The sequence below is a fragment of the Bubalus bubalis genome, chromosome 12 (assembly GCF_019923935.1).
Source record: "Bubalus bubalis isolate 160015118507 breed Murrah chromosome 12, NDDB_SH_1, whole genome shotgun sequence".
NCBI lineage: Eukaryota > Metazoa > Chordata > Mammalia > Artiodactyla > Bovidae > Bubalus > Bubalus bubalis.
The window spans coordinates 77,815,036-77,833,826 of NC_059168.1; the positions used below are offsets into that span (position 1 = coordinate 77,815,036).

General features: G+C 55.0%; 1 protein-coding gene across 2 annotated transcripts in view; it reads left to right on the plus strand.

Annotated features, from left to right (window-relative positions):
• The first annotated feature begins 2,154 nt into the window (after positions 1 to 2,154).
• HS1BP3 (HCLS1 binding protein 3) overlaps positions 2,155 to 18,791 on the plus strand; it is a 37,056-nt gene continuing 20,419 nt past the window's right edge. For both annotated transcript variants that reach the window (XM_006076047.3, XR_003102373.2), the window contains exons 1-4: positions 2,155 to 2,307; positions 8,876 to 9,041; positions 13,644 to 13,851; positions 15,383 to 15,593. In XM_006076047.3, coding sequence (XP_006076109.1) covers positions 2,276 to 2,307; positions 8,876 to 9,041; positions 13,644 to 13,851; positions 15,383 to 15,593 — 617 coding nt within the window. In that variant the 5' untranslated portion in view covers positions 2,155 to 2,275. The remainder of the gene's footprint in view (positions 2,308 to 8,875; positions 9,042 to 13,643; positions 13,852 to 15,382; positions 15,594 to 18,791) is intronic.

Below are 18,791 nucleotides of genomic sequence, written 5' to 3' on the forward strand. Positions count from 1 at the left end.
CAGAAAATGGGATTGCTCTCCGGATGGGCTCACTCTTCCATGGGGAACCAGTGGGATTCTCCGCAGGCGCCGGGTGTGCCAAGTCCCCCCTCAGTGCACACTTGGAAGCCTGGGGCCAGGGGTGAGGTTCCTTTGCCTGCAAGGCACAGGTGACCGACATGCCACCAGCTCCGGTGGGGGTGCGGGGTCCCATTCTTTGCAGCTCCCACCTGTGCTTGCCCTGGGACGTGTGTGCTTCTCTGCACCCTCCTGTGCTGCCTTCTCCGCAGGTTCAGCCTAACTCTCGGCTCCAACAGTTTTGTGACCTTGCCTATCAGGATCTCCAGCTGTGGACCCAAAGGCGGCCATGGGAGCCAGGACAGGGACACCCATCACCCACCAAGCTGTGGCCCTCTGTGGACAAAGGGGAGTCAGCAGACAGTAGGAAGGAGCTAGAACCTTGAAGAGAGGACAGGAAAGGGGAAGCTGGAGGCAGCAAGTCCACAGACGGAGCCCTGGGCCATGGTGTCCTTGTCACGAATAGCTCAGGAGCCTCCACAGGGCCCCAAGCAGAGGCCCAGTCCAGTAGATAGCTGTTGAATGAATGAATGAAAAGGTCATGAGGGAGAGAGGAGAGTGGCTTTGTGAGGAACTCTGACTAGTATCAGAAGCAGTGAGACCTGTCATTTTAGCTGCTGAACATTAGAGCAACACAGGCTTCCCAGGTGGCACTAGTGGTAAAGAACCCACCTACCGATGCGGGAGACGTAAGAGACCTGCATTCCATCCCTGTGTCATGAAGATCCCCTGGAGTAGAAAATGGCAGCCCATTCCAGTATTCTTGCCTGGAAAATCCCATGGACAGAGGAGCCTGGTGGGCTACAGCCCATGGGGTCACAAAGAGTCGGAGCCGACTGAAGTAACTTAGCACTTAGCAACACAAACACTCACACGGATCTGATGTCACTGTGAGCCAGGCCCTGAGCGTCTTACAGGTGGTTGCAAAGAGCTAGGACACTGATGATTAGAGTTTCAGGGTGGTGCAGGAGGGGCAGGAGACTGGCATTTTGGGAGAATACAGTCCAGCAGAAGCCCCGCCTCTTGGCCGGGGGAGGGGGGGCGGGGGCGGGGCTGCGAGGGGTTAGTTTTAGCAGCTCTCCGAGAGGGAAACTTTGGGAGAGAGAGACCCTCTTCTTGACCAAACTTTAGGCTCCTCTGAGCCCTCTTTTCAACTGAGCCCTTGACCTTGGTGCCTGCCCTGTCTCTGGCCTGCCCAGCCCAGTCTCAGCAAGAATCCTGCTAAGTCAGTTGAGAAAGGCTCGCTCCCTTTGATACCTGATCACCCTTGGTATCTGATCAAGTTCCTCACCTCTCAGGTTCGTGTCTTCTAAGCCCCCAGCCTGCCTTCAGGCTAGGATTCAGCAAGGATCCTCACCCTTGGCTACCTGTACCTCCATCACGGACCTCCCCCTGCCCCCTGGCTCCAGTCCCACTGTCCTTGCTGTATTCCGGGCTGAGCCTGAACTCTGTCCCCATTGGGAAAGTCTTGACTCCTGTTGCAACAGCCTTGAATAAAGTCTTCCTTAGAGTTTTAACAAGGTTCAGAACATTTCTTTAGTGAGGCAGAAGAAATCCAGTTCTCAGAAACTTTTGCTGGGAAGGGCCTGTTGGCCTCTTTAAGGAAAGCCCCTGGAAGGCCTCGGGGGTGGGGGGTGGGGTGTCAGACTGCTGTTTCTTTAGATCACCCCGCACAGAGTGTTCATCTTGTTTGATGGGTTCTCTGACCTCGTTTGACGCTGGAAACATCTCTCAGAGCATCCTTGGGACCCTGTGCACGGTTGGGTTGTTTCCCCAAAACTCTCCCCAAGGAAGCAGAACGGAATGATTCATCGTCCGGAAGCGGGACGCTTGGGGCACTCCTAAAAGTGAACGGGGCGCTGTCACTAACAACGCCGGGACATCAGACCCAAACCAGGACGCGCGCGCCTCGGGATGGCTCGGGACACTCGGGCGCGGGACGGGGGCGCGCTCGGCGCGGCCGGGGCCTCCAGCAGCGCCGAGCCCACGCACGGTCCTCAGCCCTGAATCTACGCCCAGAATTCCAGAAAGGCCTGGAAAAACAAGGCCACGTCCGGCCGAGCGCCGCGACCACTAGGCGGCGGGCCAGGCAGGAGCCTGAGCCCGAGCCCAAGCCAGGGCGGGCGGGGCGCGGGGCTCGGGGCGCGGGGCGGGGACGCGGCGACGCCGGCGCCCGCGGTCGCGTGATCGCACGCCCCGCCCGGAGCCCCTCGCCGTCATGCAGTCCCCGGCGGTGCTCGTCACCTCCAGGTGAGCCAGACCCCGCGCCCTGGCCGCATCTCGGGCCGCCGAGAGTCGGGAGGGCCCGGAGCCGCGGCCCTAGGTGTCCCGGGCGGAGGAGGATCCTGAGGATCCCGCCCGGCGGCCGGCGTCCCCAGCGCTGCTGGCCGTGGACCTGGGCTCGGCCGCTCCCCGGCCCTGCGGGAGAGGCAGCCCGCCCCCCTTCCGGGTTTTACAGATGGGGAAACTGTGGTCCCTAGAGGGTAACGAACTCATCCAAGACCCTAGTGGAAGGCCTGGATTGGCCGATCCTGCACGGTGGTCAAAGAGAGGGTTCTCCTCACCCCTTTCCCGCTGACCTGCCTTCCTTTCTTTTCCAAGATCTAGTTATGCATCCTGGCAGCGCTGACTGTGTGCCAGGTCCGGGGCACGGCACTGGGGACGGGGTGAATCAGATCAGGCTCGGCCGGTCAGGGGAAACTGGCGGAGGACAGATGTTGAACCGGGGGGCGAGGCGGGGGGCGGGGGCGGCTTCAGGTTGCCATGGGAACACAGGGCCGGTTGTAACCCGGCTTCTGCGAGGTGGGGGTGCGTGAGGCCAGGTCCTCCAGGGGAAGGGGAGGGGACAGGTGGCAGCTGCTTTAACAGGTAGCCCAGGAAAAGTGCAGTTACCGCAGAGGCCTTCAGAGGGTCCCTGAAGGCAGAGGACCCCTGGGTCAGGGTGAACCCACCCTGACCCAGGCCTGGGGGATTCGGTATAAGAAGGATGCTGAAGGCTGGGGTGGGCGTGGTTTTACCATCTCCCCCTTTCTCACATCTGTCAAGTGACTCAGTGCAAGTGTTTTCACACACTCCACCCTTGTTCCCCCTACACAAAATCTTAGGCTAAGACATCAGTCTCTTACATAAATGAATGTAAAATTTTTCCGGCTGTAATTTGAACATCCTTGTGGCTTCAGGTCTAGAAAAGTATGGTTCTTTAAGGTTCTGATGTCAGAACCTGCTTGGTCTCCTCTCCGTGGTGGCTGGTCGTGTCCTCGCTGGCAGAAGAGGTTTCCCTAGTGCCACGTGAATCACCTCCTCTCCCTGAGCCTGTTTCCTTTTATGCGGATAGGAGGTTTGAGGTTGGCAGGTGTGAGCAGGGCCAGCGGCAGACCAGTGGGAGTGTGACCTTGGTGCTGGGAGCCTAGGGAGGGTATGAGGGGGCTTCCCTCTCTGCCCCACCTGAACAGGGCTTCTTAACAAATGCAGGTGCTGGCGGTGAAGGCCAGGTGAGCGGTTCTAGGATAGTGAACCACATACAGTCCCTCTTGTGAGCTTTCGTGGGGCAGATGGGTAAATGTATAGTGCGCCAGGGATGATAAATGGTATAAAGGAAAATAAAGTGGTAGGGAAATGGGATGCTAGGAGAAGTGAATGCTGTTTTATATGGTGTGGTCCAGGAGTGTCTTTCTGATAGAGAGTGGCAGCTGGGTAGATCCCTGACAAGTGAAAGAGAAATCTTAAGAAAAAGGGTACCAGGCAGAGGGGACAGCAGAAGCCAATGTCCTGGGGCAGAGAGATGTTTGTGCATCAGCCAGGAGGCCAGTGTGACTGCAGCGCAGTGAGCCAGCAGAGAGCTGGGTGATGTGGTGCAGAGTGTTACCACATCTGGGGGCTTGGAGGCAGGGGACAGTCAGGACAGGCTCCCCAGGCTGGGGTGAGGCTCTGGACACGGTGGGACCTGCTCTGGACTCCAGAAAGGTCTTTTGGCCGCTGTGCTGAGCAGAAGGGAGGCGAGCAGGGTGCAGTGAGGAGACCGTTCAGGAGACTCTGGCAGTCATCCACGTGAGAGCTGATGCTGACAGAAAAGCTTAGAAATATTTGGGTTCTAGCTATATTTTGAAGATTGAGCTTTCGGGGGTTGCTGATGATTAGATGTGGACCATGAGAGCAAGAAAGAGGAGTCAAGATTGACTACAAGACTTCTCTTGAGTTCCTGAAAGAGGGGCATTGCAGTGCACCAACCCAGGAGACTATGGATGGAGCAGGTTTAGGAAGGTGAGAATCACCATTGGTCTGGACATGTCCGTTAGGAAGCTTTCTGACAGCCAAGTGAAGACATCCGGCAGGCAGTTCGGAGGAGTGTGGCTTTGAGGGGAGAGTCCAGATCAGAGAGGAATGAGGGGCCACTGGTTCATAGATGGGATTTAAAACCTTGGACATATTTGAGATCCCTGGGGAAGGTGTGGAGAAGGCAATGGCACCCCACTCCAGTACTCTTGCCTGGAGAATCCCATGGATGGAGGAGCCTGGTGGGCTGCAGTCCATGGGGTCGTGCAGAGTTGGACACGACTGAAGCAACTTAGCAGTAGCAGCAGCAGCAGCAGGGGAAGGTGAGTGAGAGAAGAGGTCTAAGGCGGGCACTTGGGGCAGGATTGCAGACCATCCAGGGAAGCTCAGTAGAAGTGGCCAGGGAGGTTGGAGAATCAAGAGAGAGAGAGCATGGGTCCCAGAGCCTCAAAGAGCAGAGAAGGGCCATCAGATAACTCAGGAGTAAGAGGAGAGGGAGAATTAGCCTTTGGACATCAAAGAGATCCAACCAGTCCATCCTAAAGCAGATCAGTCCTGAATATTTGTTGGAAGGACTGATGCTGAAGCTGAAACTCCAAAACTTTGGCCACCTGATGCGAAGAGCTGACTCACTGGAAAAGACCCTGATGCTGGGAAAGATTGAAGACAGGAGGAGAAGGGGAAGACAAAGGAGGAGATGGTTGGATGGCATCACCGACTCAATGGACATGAGTTTGAGTAAACTCCGGGAGTTGGTGATGGACAAGGAAGCCTGGTGTGCTGCAGTCCATGGGATCACAAAGAGTCGGACACAACTGAGCGACTGAACTGAACTGAACACGGAGGTCACTAGTGACCTGGGCGTAGGCTGTTTCGGTTGCATGATGAGAACAAAAAAAGTTCAAGAAAAAGTTGAAGATCAAGAAAAAGTTGGAAAAAGTTCAAGATCAAAGAGAGGAACCCGAGACGCCATTCTCTTGAGAAGTTTTGCTTGAAGGGGGAGCAGAAATGGAGCAATAGCTCAAGGGGGAGATTGGGTGGAAGGACAGCTTTGGTTTGTCAGAGAAGTAGGAGTGATCCAGTAAGGAGCGGAGATTGATGGCGCAGAGAAGACAGAAGATTTGACGTCCTTGAGTAGGTGAGGGGTTGTCTCAGGTAGGAGCCAGCCAGTTTGTCTCTAACAGCAGGGGAGGCAGACGCAGGCCAGGTGTGGATGCAAAGGGATGTGCTTGGAAGTTCTCCGACCGCTTCTCGTTTCTCAGTACACAGGAAGCAGGGTTGTAGGGAGAAAGCAGGTCCTGGGGGTTCGCGGATTTAGGCAACTTGGACTCTGTGCGGCAGGGTGGGGGAGGGTCCTGGGAGCAGTGCCTGCATCATCCGGTGGCTGGTTAGACATGCAGACTCTCAGGCCTTGCTGGATCAGCATCTGTGTGTTGACAAGATCACCGGGGGAACTGGGAAGGCACATCACAGTTCCGGAAATTTGGTCTGGGGTATAGGTGGGCAGACTACACCCATGGGCCAAAGCCTACCCGCTACTCACTTTTTAAATCAGTTTATGTACTGTCTGTGGCCGCTTTCGCTCTACAGCGGCTGAGTTGGGTATGGTGGTAATGGAGACCCTGTGGCCTGCAAAACCTAAAATATTTGCTATGTGGCTCTTCACAAAAAAAGTTTCCCTGGGGGCCCAAGGAGAATGGGAACAGTGTAGATGAGGCTCAGGGGCATGAGAGTCCCCTGGGGGGCTTGTTAACGTGAGGATTGATTCAGCAGAGCCTGGATCTGCCTTTCTCACAAGCTCCCAGGTGGGGCTCATGCAGCGAGGACCACACTTGGAGAACCCCCTAGACTGAGACCAAGCTGGGCTTGCCCGGCCCAACCGCAGCTTGCCAGTTGTGGCCATGAATTTCAAGTGGGACCAGTCAACACATCTAACCATAGTGCAAGAGACTTGGGGTTTGTTTCCGGGGTCAGGAAGAGCCCCTGGAGAAGGGAGTGGCAACCCCCTCCAGTATTCCTGCCTGGAGAATCCCATGGACAGAGGAGCCTAGCGGGCTACAGTCCATGGGGGTCACAAGGAGTCAGACACAACTGAGACACGCTTTAGATGACGTGTCTGTGTGTATCCCAGTGGCCTGCCACTGCCAGACTCTGGTGCCCAGGACCTGGAGAACTGGCGGGTTTAGGGGAACAGGCAGGGGACCTGAGTCTGTGATCCCAGCTGTGGGGCAGGGCCTCTCAACTGGGGCGGTGTGATGAGGGGTACAGTGGAATTGTGGGGGGGGGGTGTGTCACAGAAGCCCCGGAGAAACTGCCGGGTGTGGTGCTCCGAGACGGAGCAGTAACAGTAAGCAGGGCTGTTAGGAGATGCGGGTCAGCGGGGAGGCAGGGGGCAGCCTGCAGTGAACCCTGACTCCACCTCTGACCCGCTGAGCCCAGTACAGGTGACTCCCTTTTTGCGTCTGCTTCCCTGTAGCTCAAACCGTAAAGAATCTGCCTGCAATGCAGGAGACCAGGGTTCAATCCCTGGGTCGGGAAGATCCTCTGGAGAAGGAAATGACAATCTACTCCAGTATTCTTGCCTGGAGAATCCCATAGACAGAGGAGCCTGGCAGGCTGCAGCCCGTGGGGTTGCAAAAAGTGGGACACAACGGAGCAACTAACACACTCCCTGACTTTGGGCTTCCCCGATAGCTCAGCTGGTAAAGAATCTGCCTGCAGTGTGGGAGACCCAGGTTTGATCCCTGGGTTGGGAAGATCCCCTGGAGAAGGGAAAGGCTGCCCACTCCAGTATTCTGGCCTGGAGAATTCCATGGACTGTATAGTCCATGGGGTCGCAAAGAGTCAGACATGACTCAGTGATCAGAACACCCCGTGACTTGAAGCGGGTCTCAGCGGTGGTGTCCCTCTGTAGGGCTGCGGGAGCACCTTAGACAGGCGAGATCCCCACAGCAGAGCCTGCAGAGGTGCCTCTTGCCTTTCGTCCCCTCTGCTGTCCTGTGCCCGTCACACTGTCACGCAGGGACACCACGCACAGCACCAGGAGCAGAGGGTCTTAGCGCCCAGTGGAAAGGCTAGGACGCTCGTCTTGTCATTAGCGAAAGGAAAGGAGGGCTGATCATTTGTTTTTCCAAGTGGCTCGTGAATGCTGAACTTACTTAACACTCACCTGAAGGGCGGTTCGCCCGAGCCTTTCTCAGTGATTCATGCTTTCACTTTCTTTCACTATACCAGCAGCCCCCAGCCTTTTTGGCACCAGGGACCGGTTTTGTGGAAGACAGTTTTTCCAGGGATTTGGGGTGGGGGTGGGTGGGGATGGTTTGGGGATGATTTGGTCTCATTACATTTATTATGCTGCCCCCTATCCACCAGGAGCCAGAGCTCAGGCAGTAATGCAAGCCACGGGGAATGGCTGTAAATACAGTTGAAGCTTCCCTCACTTGCAGGCTGCTCACCTCCTGTTGTGTGGGCAGGTCTCTAACCTGGACCAGTAACCATCTGTGGTCCAGGGTTGGGGACCCCTGCCTTCTGCCCGGTGAGAATGTTCATGGGTGTAGAGGTTGCTACATTTGGTAGTAGGTGGCTGTGTGGTGGGTTGTCCTCCCAGCTGGTAACAAATGGCATCATGGTATGGTGTCACTTGCCCGGTGTGGAAAGGGGGGGACCTGTGTGGAAGGAGTGCAGGGGGCAGGGTGTCATGTGTTGGATTGGGACAGAGTTCCGGGGTGGGAAGGGCCATGTCCCAGCTGTCGCCCTGGCAGCCCAACCCTTTGGGCCCTCCCCTTTCTTGTCTTCTGGAAGTCCTGCCCTGCAGAGGGTAGGTCTGGACCCTGATAACAGGGTGCCCAGTGCATCCTGTCATAGATGTTTGTGTGGTTTATGTTTATGTGCTCAGGTCTCCATGATACCCTCACCCAGAAAGAGGAATATATTTAGCTTTCTTCTCACCTCAGGGAAAACATTTCATAACTTCTTTGCTCACTGTGCAATTCATTGCGTTTGTGTAGCATTTAAAAATTCTCAAAGAGCTGTAACGTTTTGCCAAGTATCCACTCAAAGCCTGCGTTAATCATTCAGTCGTGTCCGAATCTTTGCAACCCCATGGACGAATGCCTGCCAGACTCTTCTGTTCATGGGATTTCAAAGACAAGAATACTGGAGTGAGTTGCCATTTCCTTCTCTAGGGCATCTTCCCGATCCAGGGATCAAACTCAGGTCTCCTGCATTGCAGGCAGATTCTTTACCATCAGAGCAAAGAATTTGCTGTTTCCACAGCCCCATTTTCTCTGCTGTTTTCCTGCTGAAACAGGAAACAGGCCTTCATTCTTGAGGGACCCACAGGTAGGGCCCTGGCCTGGGAAGTCAGGCTTCAGGAGGGGCTGGCATGTGGTGGGGTGGGTAGCCTGGAGTTGGACGCCTGAGGACTTGCCCAGTGGAGAAGCCTTGCACCCAGGCCTGCGGGACCCCCTGAGGACTTAGCAGCATTTCACTCGAGAAGCCTGCTGACTTCAACCTGACCTTCCTCTGCCTTCTCTCCTTCTGGCAGGCGAGTTCAGAATGTCCACACGGGCCTGGACCTGAGCGTGCCGCAGCACCAAGAGGTGCGGGGCAAGATGATGTCGGGGCACGTGGAGTACCAGATCCTGGTGGTCACCCGGCTGCCTGCATTCAAGTCGGCCAAGCACAGGCCCGAGGACGTCGTCCAGTTCTTGGTGAGCTAGGGGCTCTGGCAAGGTGCTCCCAGGGTCCAGAGGCCAAAGGAGACACACACGCCTCCCACCAGGGCTCAGGTAGCAGCAGAGTGTGAGCAGTGCTCCAGCCAGCCCTCAGTCGGAGGATGCCAGAGTGCGTTGGCCTTAAAGACACCAGTGAATCAGATGCTGACCGTCTGTGGGGAGACAGATCTGTGAAGAGACAGGAGCCTGGGGTGGGGAGAGGGCGGGGGCTGTGGGGGTGTCGAGAGGGGGCACCTAAGCCATCCTAGGGGAAGGGTTCGGAGAGAGGTCAGAGCTGAGCTGTGATGTGAAGAGCGGGTGGAGCCATCCGCATTAGGGCAGATGCGACTTTCCCTTGGTCTCTCCCCTTCAATCTAGAGCCAGTAAACACCCACAGCAGTCATGCACATCTGTCCGTCTAGAGGTAGGCCGATTGGAACACACAGAGGTGGAGCTGGGGGCATAGTAGACGCAATGCATGCAGTCATGGATCCCCAGCCCTGGGGACCAAGCCCACAGCCCCCGGTACCCAGTGGCATCAGGGGGGCGGCACACACACCTCCAGCCTCCTGGCCTCATCAGCCGCCTGCAGCCACAGGAACTGGGCAGCAGGGCCTGCAGCCCTGTCCCTCCAGGTGCAGGGCTGGCCCACAGCTCCAGCCTCCCTACTCCCCATCCACAGTGGGGGCATCCCTAAACCTGACAACCCCAGACACGGCGTAAGTGCAGGTGACCTCAGCCCAACCCACTCCCATGGGAGGCCGAGCCTGTGACACAGCGGAAGGGCCCATCACCCCCATGTCCTAGGCAGTGATGGCAGCAAGGCACCAGCAACCATGGAGGCACAAGCAGTGACAACAGGGGCACCGGGCCACACCTCCAGCAGGGGCATTGGCGGCTGGAGAGTGCCAGTCTTCTAGTATAACTAGAGGCAGTGCGTGCAGTTCAGCCACTCAGTCGTGTCCGACTCTTTGTGACCCCATGGACTGCAGCACGCCAGGCCTCCCTGTCCATCACCAACTCCCAGAGCTTACCCAAACTCACATCCATTGAGTCGGTGATGCCATCCAACCATCTCATCCTCTGTCGTCCCCTTCTCCTCCTGCCTTCAATCTTTCCCAGCATCATGGTCTTTTCCAATGAGTCGGTTCTTCACATCAGATGGCCAAAGGATTGGAGCTTCAGCTTCAGCATCAGTCCTTCCAGTGAATATTTCAGGACTGATTTCCTTTAGAATGGACTGATTGGATATCCTTGCAGTTCAAGGGGCTCTCAAGAGTCTTCTCCAACAGCACAGTTCAAAACCATCAGTTCTTCGGGCACTCTGGCTTCTTTATGGTTCAACTCTCACATCCATACATGACTACTGGAAAAACCATAGCTTTGACCAGATGGACCTTTGTCAGCAAAGTAATGTCTCTGCTTTTTAATATGCTGTCTATGTTTCTCATAGCTTTTCTTTCAAGGAGCAAGAGTCTTAATCTCATGGCCACAGTCAACCATCTGCAATGCTTTGGGAGCCCAGAAAACCAAAAACTTGTGCTGTGGCGCCACCTGCTGGAAAAAAAAGAAAAGCCTCTCACCTGTTGACTTGTTAGAAATCAAATTTTAAAAAATGAAAAAGCTTTATCTAAAGAAGAAAGGTGTTTCATGCTTCACATTTCCCAGAAGAGGAAGAACTCATCAAGCACCATGAAGAATCACAGTAACACTGGCACAAAAGAAAATGATGATTCTCTAGAAACCAAATTTAAAGTCCCAGAACAGTGCAGCCTAATAGAGAATTCAAAACGACTGTCATGAAGGAGCTCAACAAGCGACAAGAAAACTCAGGGATGAAGTTAATGAGCAGAAGATATGGTTTCCCAAAGAGACTGAAACTCTAAAAAGGAACCAAACAGAAATTCTGGATCTGAAGGACTCAGTAAGTGAGATGAAGAATACATACTTTAGAAAAGGATTAGAAGTAGAGAAGACCATTTTTAAAGATAAAAATCTAGAAATGATACAGTTAGAAGAGGAAAGGGAATTAAGATTCAAAATAACAGAGAGAAAATTCTACAAGAACTATCCACATCTTTTAGGAAGGGCAACCTTAGGATATTGGGTGTCCCAGAAGCAGGAGAGAGAGAGAAGTGAGCAGAGAGTTTATTTAAAGAAATGATAGTGGAGAGCATCTCTCAAACCGGGGAAAGGAATTGCGTGTACAAGTCCATGAAGCCAAAAGAACACCCGATTGCCTCAGCGCAAAAAGGTGTTGCTAGTGGTAAAGAATCTGCCTGCCAAAGCAGGAGACGCAAGAGATGCGGATTCGATCCCTGGGTCTGGAAGATCCCCTGGAGGAGGAAATGACACCCTACTCCAGTATTCTTGCCTGGAAAATGCCATGGGCAGAGAAGCCTGGAAGGCTATATAGTCTGTGGGGCTGCAAAGAATCAGACACGACTGAGCAACTAACACTTCACATACAAGATTCTAAGAGATAAGTTATGGCACAGTTTTTTTGATTAAGAGACATTCAGCACATCCTGGAAAGTGTCTGAAGAGTGTGATTTTTTCATTGGCTTCTTAAACAGACTCTTGGTGAGAACCAAGATGCAACGTGATAGCAGGTAGGAACTGCTTTGTTCCACTGGGTGGGTTCAAATCTGATTTGACCCCAGTGGAGCTTAGTGCACCCATGTTTTTCAGAGATGAAGCAAAGAAGAGATATCTGAGACCCAAGGCCCTGGGCAAGATGGAGAGGCAGCACTCGGGGGCCCATGAGAGGCCCCGGCCGACACGCTGGGTCCTGGCTGGCCTTCCCAGCCACGGTGTGTGTGCCACTTTCTCCTGACCAGTGATACCTTTGCCCTGTGGGTAGCTGTGTGCAAGGGTGCCCATTCAGGGAGTTGCCTCTCAAACATTTTGAACCACCTGTGGGAGTCAAGCACGCATTGACACCCTATGAGATCTGGGGGTGTAACCCCAAACCTGAACTTTCTTTGAAGTTTCATGATTTAACTTTAAAAAAGAATGAGCATTTTGCTTTCTGTTCCTCAAAAGGAGTGGCAGCCCTCGCTTTGGAGCACTGATGAGTGTGGGCCCGGGAGAGGGTGGTACCCTAGGCTGTCCATACTACCAGCGCCCTGGAGACCCACAGCTGGCTCCCAGAACCTGGGTCCTGGTGGGCCTGGTGGCCTGGCCTGCATGGAGCAGTCAGGCCTGCAGAGGGCGCTCTGCCCCCCCCACCTGGTGGAGTCAGGTTTTGGGAACAACCAGGAGTCGGAGCCTGTGTCACTTTTGTGAAAGGATGCTCTTACCTTTCCTCGAAAGCCTTCCTTGAAAGCTGTTGTCAGCAAAGCTCCCGAGTCAAGCTCTGTGATGACAACTGCAGGCCACAGTCCCCTGTCGCAGATGACTCCCCGCTGGGGCTCCTGAAGTCTCCAGTGCCCCAGTCACCTGCCAGCATCTGGAACTCTCCCAGCCTGGGGGCTCTGATGCCCATGCTCAACAGCGTGTGCTCCAACAGAGCTGAGCGACCGGACTGCTGGGTGTCCCTTGTCTGAATGCCTCCAGACGCCCCACAGCCCATCAGCCATGGCAGCGTTTCAGTGTGTGCTGGGCGCACAGCCCTGGTCTGGGAGCAGAAGCGGGAATATCTGTGTTCATCCCTAATGCTCCCAAGGAGTTGAGGGGACATGCCCAACGTGTGGGGAGAGCACAGAAGAGTCCAGGACAAGGGAGGACACTGGGCTGTTGTTGGGTGTGGCGTGGAGAGGATGACTTCTCTGAGTGCCTGCATTGGCTTACACAGACCACAGCGATGGCACCAATCCCTTAACTGGAAACCTGGAGCCTCTGGGACAGAGACCACACTGGATGTCCCCATACAGAGTAAACACACAGCAAGAGCCTGATGAGTGGACGAGCCCTTAGCTGTAGTGGGAGTTCCGGGGAGAGGCCAAGAGGCGGTAGCAGTCACCTCCCAGCTCCGCAGAAAGCCGAGTGACCCGGGGTGACTCTGACTGCCGAGGACCACCTTCTAACAACCAGGAGGAGCTCTGGCCTGCCTCCCTGAGGTTTCGGTGTGCAGAGGGGTCCTGGCTGGCCCCAGAACAGAAACCAGCCTTGCAATATCTGTTCTCCACCATCTAAGCACTGTAAGGACCGGCTTTGTTGAAGGCTCTTGCTAGTTCACAGGAGAATGACCCAGAGAAAAGGTGACTTGTTGCCGGAAGAGGACCTAACAGCTGGCCAGACCGTGAGGTCACCCTGCTAATGCACAGAAGCCCAGAATGGAGGTGTAGGTCACAGTCACCTGCAGACCAAGTCCCTGTATCAAGTGCTTCTACCCAGACCCGTGACAGGGCCCTGAATCCACCACGATTGCATCCTTCCTTTGGGCCTCTGGGACTGCGGGGCTTGTGCCCAGTGTTGATCAGGAGGCTTAGGGCATGGGGCAGAGAGTCGGGTGGGAGGCATCTCCATCTGGGCCTGGAGGAGGGCCCACCAAGGAGCCCAGCCCTCGTGGGGACCTCTGTTGGGGTTGGGGGGCAGGGCACAGCCCTCTCTGTTTTCCCTCTTCACTCAGGAAACCACCTGTTCCTCTCATTCCAGGTCTCCAAAAAGTACAGCGACATTGAGGAGTTTTACCAGAAACTTTGCAGTCGTTACCCGACGGCCAGCCTGCCCCCGCTCCCCAGGAAGGTCCTGTTTGTTGGGGAGGGTGACATCCGGGAGCGGAGGGCCCTGTTCGATGAGATTCTGCGCTGCGTCTCCAAGGATGCTGAGCTGGCAGGCAGCCCCGAGCTGCTGGAATTTTTAGGTACCTGAGGCCCTGTCCCAAATCCCTACAGGCCCCTGGCCCAGAACTAGGCCTCACTGCCCTGGCTTGGGGGGAGGGGGCGGGGTGTGGTCCACAGCACCTTCTGCAGTCCAGAGACCTCAGCCAAGCTGTTGAGGCATGTGGGCTTCATTCACTGCCATGCTTGGGCCGGGGTTGTGGGTGGTGGGTGGAAGGGGCCTGGGACCCAGCCCCGGAGGACAGACTGCTTGGGTGCTGGACCGGGCTCACCCAGGGGCCTTCTCCATAGTCTGACCCCTCCCTTTCCCCTCCTGGCCAGCCCCATCCAGAGCTCCCCTTCACACATACATACACACATACACACACGTGCACATGCACACACACTTATGGAGAAGCAGGATCAGGTGGTCTGACTTTCCTAGCCTCGCTGTGCCTTGGCTTCCTTATTTCTAAAATAAAGGTACAATTAGGATCTCTCACATGAGATTTTTTCAATATTTAAAGGAATTTATACCTATCAAATGGCAACCCACTCCAGTATTCTTGTCGTAAAGTTCCATGAACAGAGGAGCTGGGTGGGCTACAGTCCACGGGGTCGCAAAGAGTTGGATGCGACTGAGCAACTGAGCATACCTGTAAAAATGTTCTTTGTGTGATGCTTACCCCATGAAATGGAAGGTTCATGAGATTTTGCAAGGGACTTTACATTTGTCTTAATAAAATAACAAAGCATAACGTAATACAACATAATCAATACCACTTAGTTCCACATGTCATATCAGTGTACACGTTACATCCTGTGTGCCAGGCACTCTGTGGCATGGTGATGGGTTCTTTACCCACAGGGTGATATATCTTAGAAGTTCACTGCTTTCAAAAATATGCTGTTCAGTAACTGGATAGAGTGAAACAAGCATTCTAAACCCATGCGTCTCAAACCATCGGTGGGGGAAGGGCTAACTATTTTTATTCCCCATCTGTCACAGACAAGCATCCCAAGGTGCTATGGAAGTTTCTGGATCTTGCTCCCCCTTTCTGTAGTTGCCTCATTGTGGACACCCGCCGGTGGACCACACTTTGAGAAGCGCTTACGTAAGCCAGTTTGTGGTGATGCCGTCCCAGTTTGTCCTGGAATCTTCCACCTGCTCACTGTGCCTCATGGAGTTCATAGTCTAGACCCTCAGAGCAGGTCTCATCAGTGGTTGGCTAGGCAGAGCTCCCCGATGTGCCCCACCACATGCACGTCGTTTCCAGAGCTGTTCTGTGAGGACCCCAGACACTGTCTGGTCTCCCATCAGCCCGTGGACTGTAGTCTATAGTCCTGACGGGCCCCGGGCTGCAGAGGTTGAGGAACTGCTATCTCTCTTCTGAGGCTCCCGCTTGTAACTGCTGCACCCCACGCTTTGCTGGCCTCCCTCTCTACACTCACCCACACAGACCTGCCATCCTAGTCCCAGGACGCGGAAGGAGGCCTCCAGCCCCGGGTGCTGGTGCAGGAGCTTGCGTGCTGGTGCCGGGAGGTGCCAGGCACCATCTCCGTCTCCCTCCACAGGCACCAGGTCCCCCGGGGCCGCGGATCTCAGCGGCAGGGATGTCTCGGTCCTGGACACAGACAGCCAAGCAGGGGACGAAGATGCTTTGGACTTCTTCCAGCAGCAGGACCGAGTGGAAGATGAGGGTCTCCCCACGCTGGGCCACCAGGACGGGGATGCAGGGAAATCCTCGGAGGAGGAGGAGGCCCTGGACCCTCTGGGCATCATGCGGTACGTCTCCCCTTCTGGGTGGGGTGGCCCCATCTGGCTTGCTCCAGGCTCCTCCCTCTCTCCTGGGAGTCAGAGAAAACCCATCTCCCTAGAATATCACCCCGAGGGGGCCCGGTACTCAGGGGGACCGGCTCTCTGTTCATCCTCAACATCTCCTGGGTCTTCGGGGCTGGGCCCAGGTATCGCCTGCCCCTCCCTGGTCACAGGGTGGCCCCCCAGCATTCTGCACTGAGGCCTGGCAGGCTGCCACCCCAACCCTGACACTTCAGCAGCCCAGGCATCCTGAACCCGGCCCAGGAGGCCTGGGTTCTCTGTCCAGTTCATCATGGAGCCTGTGACTTGCTTCGCGTGGCCGGGGTCCCGCTGCCCTGAAGGTGGGGCTGTTTACCTTGGCCCTGCCTCCAGGTAAGGCTGGAGGGGACTGATGACCCCTAAGGTGCTGAGAGTGATGGAAGGAGGTAGAGTAAGCCCTGTGTAGACTGTGGTTCCCTCTGTGTGCACGTTGCACGTGCACACGCACGTGCACGGGGGAAGAAGAGACATCTAGCTGTGGTCTTGAAGGCCCCTTGGTGTCCTGATTCTGGCACCCTCCTGTTCCATCTCCTTTCCTGGCCCTCTGACTGCCTTCAGCTAATCAGTGAGCGGCCCGTGAGTCCCCATGGTGAGCCCCCTGAGCTGGGGGAGGGGCTGCAGGCTAGATGAGACCAGAGAGCAAGACATCAGCTTCCCAGGCCCCTCCAGCGGGCACCGGCTGAAGCAGTGGGCAGGACCTCCCAACCAGAAGGAGATAGGGGAGCCAGACAGACTCAGCACCATCACCACCCCCGCACCCCCAGGACCCTCACTTCTTGGCCCAAAGGAGCAAGAAGCAAGCTGGGAACTGTTGGTTTTGAGCACCTACTATGCACCAGGTGATGTACTGTGCCCTTTGTCTCCCGGATCTCATTGACAGCCCGCCCCGCAAACAGGCGTTGTCACGTCACTTGACACGTTAAAGAGACTGACATCTTCAGGGGCCAGATGCCTTGCCCGCTGTCAGAGGGCGGGGGAACAATGGTGCTGGGATACAAATGGAGCTCAGAATCCTGTCCGGGACCTCGGAGCCAACTGCCTGGGCTGGAGGCCTGGCAGTTTATCCCTCTCCTCCAGTTTTCTGCAGTGGAAGCTCAGGGTAGTGATGGCAACCGGTCTCTTTGGGCTCTCATGTAGGGTAAGTGGCTTAGATGTCACGGCCACGTCTTTCTGCCTCTCCACCTCCGCAGAGTTGGACTGCAGACCCAGGGTGACGTTGTCTCTGCCCATCTGGCCAGTCCTGTTCCAGAAAGAAATTAGAGCCAAAGAGAGATGAGGCAGAGGCAAGTTCAACTTGAACAGCATGAAAAGTGCAGTCCAGAGAGCTCTGCCCACTGCCCACAGGGCTTCCTCTCCTGTGTGATGGTGAGGGTGGATACATGGGGACATGTGGTCACAGCGTCACCATGAGGCCAGCCTAGAGGGGCCAAGGAGCCAGACTTGAGAAAGATTCCAGGTGCTCAGGGAGATGGGAGACAAGAGCCAGAGGCCCTGCAGCCCTTGGTGCCCAGGAGTCAGGCTCCTCCCAGCCCCCCATGCTGGCCTTGACCTGGGAGGAGGTCAGTGTCCCTGTGGGAGCGACAGTGAGATCATGTTGGGAGAAGTTCATTATCAGCCTTGCGCAGCCCGAGGGCCATATTGGGCTGTATTTGTTTGAACTCATCCTGTCTGTTGTTCTGAGTAACTGCGTATTACTCGCCGTCAGACTGAGGTCGGCTTGCGTGGTTTGTGCCAGCCTTTGGCTGAAGGACGTGCTTAGCAAAGCTGCTCCTTTTTTGGGTAGGAAAATGCTCTTTGGGGTTGGCAAGGGCTGCCTTTAATTTCCTGCTTTTACTTCAGTAGCAGATTGTCAGGCAAGGTACTGATTGTCCAGGGACCCCCACTTCGGCCCCAGTGCCATCCCCAGCTCTGCACTCAGGGGCCTCCTTGAATCCGAGGAGAGCTGAGCCCCTGAAAGAAATCCCGGAGCCTTTTGACCTTCTGTCAGTCTTTTCTTAACCAATGTGACAATAGTCAGTGCTATTGCCTCCATTGGGAATAATAACAACTAACATTTTTTTGGAGAATGTATTAAATACCAGGAATTGATTAGCCTTTACATGGATAGATATTTTCTATTCTATCTTTTTTTTTAAAGGTCATGACTCACCACATTGCTTTCTGGATCTGTTGTGGATCTGGCTTGGGAAATGGTGCCCTAGGAAGCTGGCCCTGGCATCAGGCCCATTCTGTGTATGAAGAGGCTGATGTTTGGGGTCTGGTGATTCATTCACATTCATCCAGCCCCAAATGGCAGAGTTAGGACTTGATGCCACCTCCCTGCCTTGGCTCTTGATCCAGTCTTCCAAGCAGGGCCCTAGGATTATCCCCCTCTTTCACAGATGGGAACATAGAGGACAGAGCTGAGAGGGTGCTTGGCCAGAGCCCTGCCTTGAAGTCAGGTTTCCTCTCGGCCTCTCCTGGGACCCCCAGGTGGGCCTGTTAACCCTCTTGGTGCAGTGCGGCCCACCCCACCCTGCGGTGAGGAACACTCTGATCTTTGCAGGAATGATATGCTCTGCGTGCTTATTTCTCCATCCTGTGCTCTCAGTTCCTCTGTGGATGCAGCATCTCTGCTTTCCCAGCCACCCCACCCTGAGCGCCCATCTGGGCCAGGCTCTGACGCTCCGTTTCCAGGCGACAGGTGTCGGCCCTTCCTGCTATGGCCACTGTGGGGCGCTGTTGCTCCACTGCAGGGCTGCTGGGAGGGTGCGCGCCATGGCACAAAGCCTGGTTTTCCTTTGTCTGTTAAACCTGGTTTTGATTAGGGAAAGAGGCGTTACTACACCATTAGAAAGTGCCTTAAGATAGAAAAAAAACCCTCACCACCCAGCCACTCTCCTGTTTGCAGATTTTTTTTTTTTTTGCATCCCTGTCCCAGGCTGATCCACATAACTGCAAACATAGCACACATGCCTTTTATACTCTGCTTTTTCACTTAATGTCCTCACCATCGCTTTCCATGTGGAACACAGTTTTCATATTTAACTTTCTGTTTTAGAGATTTCAGTTCTAAGAAAGGTGAAGTTCTCCCATAATAGTTCTGCCTTCGGCTAGAAATACTCTGCTAGGATAACTGTAACTCAA